Genomic DNA, 6,830 nt, shown 5'->3' with positions numbered 1-6,830 from the left:
TCCGCGGGCCCCCCGCGCGGCTGAGAGCTCGTTTGGCTGCGGAAGCCGCAGGACAGAAGTGGACAAAGCAAGATGGCAGGGATCTTAGCCTGGTTCTGGAACGAGAGGTTCTGGCTGCCGCACAATGTCACCTGGGCGGACCTGAAGAACACGGAGGAAGCCACCTTCCCGCAGGCTGAGGACCTCTATCTCGCTTTCCCCGTGGCTTTCTGCCTCTTCATGGTGCGGATCATCTTCGAGAGGTAAGAAGGGCTGGAGCACTCTTCCCCTCCCCCTGCACACGCACACACGCGCGCACACACACTCGCGCGCACACGCACACTCGCGTGCTTCGTGGCGCACGGCCCCGCGCCCCGGGCGCTCGCGCTCACGCCTCTCGATGGTTGTGTTCAGGGAGAGGTTACTGACCCCTCTGCCCTGCTGGCTTTCTGCAAACCAAAGAGAGTCTGGCTCGCCTGCGGATTTCCTCCGGGGCGCCAGGAACCCGCCACGCGTCGTTGGGGTCGCCCGCCGCACCGCTCCTTGACCGGGCTTATTCCTTCTCGCGGCGAGGGCAGGCGAACAAAGGTGAACCGCGGCCCGCGGCGGGACGCGCCACACTCCGCTGGCTCGCGGGTCCACACCGCGTGCCGCGCTGCCAGGCAGGGCTTCCCGGTGGATGCTCGCCGCCCCCCACCTGCCAGCCAGGAACGTTCGGGATGCGGGGCCTGAAGCCAAGAAGAACCGTGCACACTACCATTCTTCCACTCCAGCACCAGGATGGTTGCGGGTGTGCCTCAGAATTCACCAGGGACTTCTAGGCTTCTCTGGTCGCTAATTCGGTTTCCACCCGTAACACGGAGTATCAGGCCCATAGTTCTGAGAAATAGGTGATGAGAACCCTCCAGGCGATTAAAAGAGGGTTTAACAGAATGGGTACACACGTCCTGCAAAATGGTGATGTTAAATTGATAGCCGTGCTCTGTGAATAATCGTAAACTTTTTAAATAGCAGAACGCACTTTACAAAATTTGAAGATTGTCATATAATTGTTTGTATGTTTCTTCCATTTAGTTGAATAGCTCCACGGTGTCACAGACAAACTTGTATTGCTCGTTGAATCAATCTTAGTCGCTAGATATTGCCTGCCATGCTTTCTCAAGTGCTGTTGAAATAAAACCAAGACAGTAGCACATACCTTTTTTCTCAACTGGAAACGTCGCTGCCCCCTTCTTTGACCTCCCGTTTCCCAGTTCACCAGTGAAGGTTTTACTTTATAGATCACAAAGTAGGCTTTAGATTCCAATTCTCACTTTCAGTACACTCTCCCTGACACCCCCCCCACACACACACACACACATACTGTACCTTGGTTTTGTTTAAGCTTTTGTTCTGTTATCTTGTTTACTGTTTTTGTCAAAAACTACTAGGAAGATGGCAGAATGTATCTTTTGTGTCATTTGTTCTGGAAATAACAACAAAGCTCGATGTGAACAGAAAGTATCTTTTGTCTAAGAAAGGTGTATTTTTTTTTCCAGTGGGCAATATTGTTGCTTCACAACTAAGTGGTTTCCATGCAGAACTTGACATACACAAAGAAGCACATTTAAAGACCTTCTTTTGAAATGACTGCTACCCAATACAGATAGGTCATAGATCCTGTCCAGGACTGAGACTTATTGTAAAAAGAGTGGGTGTGTTTGCAGGTTTAGAGTTGTTTCTAGAGCGAATGTTTACCTAATTCATATCTAACCTTGTAGATCTCTCCAAAGACAAGCAGACTCTAAGGGACACAGGTTGTCAGTGTTGGCACAGAGCGGTACTCCACACAGGATTGCTGAATGCTGTCTGATGAATCCTGTCTGGATTTTTTTTTTTTTTTAAGATAGCTAATGCATTTGAAAGAAATGCGAAGTCTGAAGACCAAAAACCATGTCAGCTTATGACCTGGATGCAGAAGGCTGCATTTTCTTGACATTCTCTTTATGCTGGTTTCAGGCTGTTCATTAGTTTGAGGGCAGGGAGCAAATTTTAGAGAATGGAGATTGCTTTATACTTAAATGCTCTCTGCCTTAAAAAAGCAAGAACAAATGTAATAATTGAAAGCTCAAAGTTTATCTTTCCTTCCTTTGCATAATCCCATGACTTGACTTATAATTTACTTAATAAGATCTACTTTTATTGATCAGTCACAGCAGATGTCGTCATGATGAGATGTAGAAAGTTGGTCACTTTCCTTCTCACCATTGATCTGAGTAGAAGTGATTTGATGGCCTTTATGGAAAGTGGAAGTTTATGACTATTGTTGAGAATAATAATCCAATAGAGCACACGTACCACAGGATGCTACTGACCTTTGGAAGGGTGTCCAGTTTCTCTTAGAGAAGTAACAATTCTATTTTAACCATTCGGACTTCCTTGATCCTCTGAAAATCTTAGTGTAAGTTGCATCTAGAGTTAGATGTTTTGTATATTTCTGTTCTTTTCAACCCTAAGTGATATATTCTGGGATCCACCCTATGGCCTTCATATCAGTTGCCTCCATCAAGGTCTGAGTCAATATAATTGAACCTGCCAATATTGTAAGCACTGACCAACTTATTTTCAATACTCTTCTTACATGTCGTGGAGAAATCTTTTTTTTTTTTTTGCAGTGATTTATAATGCGTACTTATAATTGAAAGAAGCTGGTTTTGAATCACTTTGTGAAATGAAAGACTTTTGTAATAGGAATAAGTCACTCAATATTCTATTCCTTTAATGCTGCTATTGTCCTTTATTTCAAAGCTGGAGCATATGTAGTAGATTCTCCAAGATCTTTATTTCCAGTAAATGAGGTCAGTAATGTCTTGCCGAGGCTAATATTGTGAATGTGAATGCCTTTTCAGTCTTACGTATTTATTTCTATTAAGGGAAAACTCAAGGATGAACTGAATTGGGCAAAGCTCAATTCAATACTTCTGATTTTTGTTTGTTTGTTTGTTTTCACTCCCACTGTTGGGTGTTGACAGTGAAGACACCGGTAGCCAGAATATGCCACTTTATAGCAGCATATGGACAGCAATATGGAAGCACAGCATGGTTGGTTAAAAATGGAGCAGCCTAAGGTCAGTGGCTTTTGGCTGAGTCTGTGGAGAGCACAAGCTTAGTGTTTTTTGTTTTTGTTTTTGTTTTGTTTTTATCAGTCTGTTGATGGTACATTTTAGGTAGGGACCAAAAAGACCATTGTAGATACTATTTGATTGACATTAAAATAGCTATTATTCAAAACAAAACAAAACAAAAACGATTGGATGATTTGTCTTAGAATAAAACTTGTGGTGTATACCATTATATTATGCTGGTGACTTTGTGACAAAGAAGAAAATACTACTAATTATGTAGCATTATCATCTATTTGATGAACTTTCTCCATGTGATGTTTGTGTGGACTCAGTAACCCCTTTTCCTGAATCATGATAAATGCTTCTTCCACCTTTGCTTTCTCAAAAATGTGTCTTGCTATGGTATCCATAAATGTGGGATTAAAGTTCTGCTGAATATCTGTTGGGAACTATTACTTGAGTTATTGTTATAAAAGGTAACTTTAATGTATTTTCTTTCTTGTAGACTTGGGAGAGAGATGCAGAAAGTATTGTCTGGGACTCAGAACACCTAAATTGTAGTCAAAATTTAGCTCACACTGGAGCAGACTCCTGAATGATCTGCTTAGTTCTCATTTATACAGCGAAGGAAACGACCTGTATAATCTAAGCTTGCTTTCATCCCTCCAATTTTCTGATTCCTGTGGCCCCGCTCTAGTTTTTCCCTTTATTTATGACAGAGCACATGTGTATGTGTATGCAGGGAAGGCGGGGTAGCATCCTCCACAGGATCTGCTCATGCCATGACCCGCTCTGCCAGCCCTCCAGATTCCGGGACCTTGCTCGCATGCCCAGTGTGTTTCAGGCTGACTTGCCCCGGGTTTCAAACTGTGGTTGCCATGGGATCCATTCTCTTCTGAGGAGCACATTACTCCCGTGCCACAGAGCCAGCCCAGTCCTCTATCTGGAGCTTGATATTATAATTGTTATCTCATGAAACCTTGAAGCAGGCTAAACATTTTTTGGGCAGGCAGAAATATATCCTCTAAGAATTAAGAGTTTGATGTTTTCATAGAGTTAGTCTAGTCGGTGGTTTTGATGCTTGTCTCTCTCACTTGTATTTCTGAGTTAAAAGAATCATTTGGGCAGTTATCATTTGTACTGCAAAAAGCTATAGTATTTCAGAAAAACGAACAAAGAAGATTGTACAAAGGAAACAATTGTTCCTCCTCTTCCCACCCCCACCACCACCCCGGACATCTTTTAGAAAGAACCCAGAGTAGACCTGGCACCTCTCGTGATGACTGATAAGAAATGAATGGCTCCCGTCTGTTAGGTTGGCTCTCAGAATGCCAAGCCATGTGAGGAGCGTCATCCTTTATGTGTTTCATCCCACCAGACAGTGGGGCCTATCTCATTCAGTCCAAGAATGATCTGCCCCAAGTCTTCAAGGAACAATGGTGTCTCAGTTGTGTCAAAGGTATTTTCTGGCCAGTGGGATTCTTCTTTGAATTTCCTTAATGCCTTAGCCTTATCAACAGCTTTAGATGAGGCCCTGTAGGACAGTTGAGATGGAAGATGGAGGGAGAAGAAAAGTGAGAAAGGAGAGGAAAAGGGAGGAGAGAGAAAGGGGAGGAGACGAGGGCAGGGGTGGTGGTGGTGGTGGTGGTGGAGTGTGTGTGTGTTCCTGGTGATTAAGGGAGAAGGAGAGGAGAGAGTGAATGACTACAGGAAAAAATAGGGTGGTAGGTGAAGTTCATTACTGAAGGATGTTTCTGTCACATACTTGGTGATGAAGAGAGTGATGTTCTCAGATATATTTTAGAAGAGCGAGAACAACTTGCACAAATATTTTCTCATGCAATCAGTGCTGGAGGTTGAACTATGTAAATGCACCTTGTTTAGTTGTTCAGTGCTGGTGTGATTCAGATGAAAACTGTAGATACGTACTTTGCCTGAGAGTGGTAGGAGGCAAGAGTTGGGTTCAGACACAAATAGGTTGCCTCCCGTAGTGTCTGACTGAGATAGAAAATTGAGTTAGAATGGATGTTTTGTAAGAAAACCATCTAAAACCAGAGGATTGGCTTTCTTAGCAGAACTTTAGTATGACTTTTTCATTTGGCAAAATAAAAGGTTTGCACTTACAGCATGCATTAATTTGACTATGTTAGGATAATTTAGGTGTAAAAGGCCTAACATTATTCTTCGTGGGCTATGCCTTAAAAGGGTAGGGGAGGCGGGTGAGATAACTTGAAACTACCATGATTTAATATCATCGAGAATTTTAAAATTAATAATCTCAGTTTACTTATGACTTTGTTGAAGACATCAGGATTTGACCAGATAGTTTTCTTCTAGATTCTTTGTTTGTAAGGTATTTTTACAAGTGATTGTGCTTCTGTGATGGGGAAGGGCAGGCGGCAGTGGGAGGGAAATGGGGTTTCATGTGAGTTTTTTTCCATTGGCTTATCAGTCCCATGGCTTTGTCAGATATTATTGCACCTTGCTCAAGCTTTCCTCATCTATTTCACTCGCCCAGATAAACCTTGATGGTGAGCACTAGTTTCTATTGATACTTTCATGTCGTGTGCTGAAAATTTCAAATGGTTATTACGTGCACTTTTTCTTCTATCACCAGGTAAAACCAGGTTCTCTAAACCATTGGTTATGTCTTACAAAGTCAGGACTCTCGAAACTGTGTATGTGTATGTGTGTGTGTGTGTGTGTCTGTGTATCTCTGTGTTTGCCCTCACATCTTCTTTTGATCAGTTCATTTCTTAAATACTTTTCAGTGAGGATATTGGGGTTCCTGGTTTTATTTGCTAGTAACTTTTTTTTTTTTTTTTTTAGGTTATTCTAGGGCATATGTGCTCACCAGAGAGAGAGAAAGAAAGGAAAAGTGAGAAGGCATCCTCCAGGGGGCATGGCTACATTGAAGTCCCTTCTCCTCCATTCTCCTCTTGGGATTTTGGGGATGCATGCACACACGCATGTTGTGTTTATCAAGCCACCGGATCTAGGTCTCAAAACACTCAGTCGGCCTTTCGAGATCCAGCCACCTTATCCACCATGCCATGACTGGCCTTGCTAGTAACTTAATTTTGTTTTGGAGCCATTTTTTTTTCTTTCTTTTTTAATAAAGGTAAACAAGATTGCCTCTTATAGCACAATGAACTTTCTATTTTAGTGATATCTTGAGTATCTTTAGTCATAATCTTTTATTCTTTGTGTGTTTTTTTTTATTAGCTCTTTTTGGTGTGTGTCTTTTTTTATGACACTGTAGTGTTTTCTGACAGCTCTAGACTTGTGTGTGTGTGTTTATTAGCTCTTTTTGGTGTGTGTCATTTTTTTTGTGACACTGTAGTGTTTTCTGACAGCTCTAGACACCTGTGTTATGGCATGACCGAACAGAAAAGAATGACTGTCTCAGCGTTTGGGGAGTATCTTATGTTAGCAATACTATGGGTGAGTGGGTGCTCAAGGCACATGGCTTGGTGCTTGCCATTTCTTTTTTCAATATTTGACTATTGTGAATGACTTCCATTTTTAATTAATAACTTCCCAATTTTGAAAATAATAGTAACAGTTAATATTGATTCCCCAGTGAGTTTAGTACTTTACATGAGTTAGTCTTTTAAACCCTTCGAGATAGATACTAATTTTTACCCAATTTTACATGTGAAACAAAGGATCGAGAATTTAGGTAACACAGCTCACTTTACACAGCTTAAAATAGCAATGTAGGCATTTAGGACTAGGCTTCTTGAC

At 42.2% G+C, this 6,830-nt stretch overlaps 1 protein-coding gene across 4 annotated transcripts in view; it reads left to right on the top strand.

Moving 5' to 3' along the window:
• Positions 1-6,830, top strand: part of CERS6 (ceramide synthase 6) — a 333,671-nt gene that overhangs the window by 3,579 nt on the left and 323,262 nt on the right. For 2 of the 4 annotated variants that reach the window (XM_006153570.3, XM_006153569.3), the window contains exon 1: positions 7-242. The exons of the other annotated variants lie outside the window; for them this stretch is intronic. In XM_006153570.3, the coding sequence (XP_006153632.1) occupies positions 73-242 (170 nt within the window). In that variant the 5' untranslated portion in view covers positions 7-72. Of the gene's footprint in view, positions 1-6; positions 243-6,830 lie in introns of those variants that run through there. 4 annotated transcript variants of the gene reach the window in all.

The sequence above is a fragment of the Tupaia chinensis genome, unplaced genomic scaffold, assembly GCF_000334495.1.
Source record: "Tupaia chinensis unplaced genomic scaffold, TupChi_1.0 Scaffold000381_1, whole genome shotgun sequence".
In the NCBI taxonomy this organism is placed as follows: Eukaryota; Metazoa; Chordata; class Mammalia; order Scandentia; family Tupaiidae; genus Tupaia; species Tupaia belangeri.
Note: the sequence above shows the minus strand (reverse complement) of the source record. Positions and strands in the feature narration are given on the sequence as shown.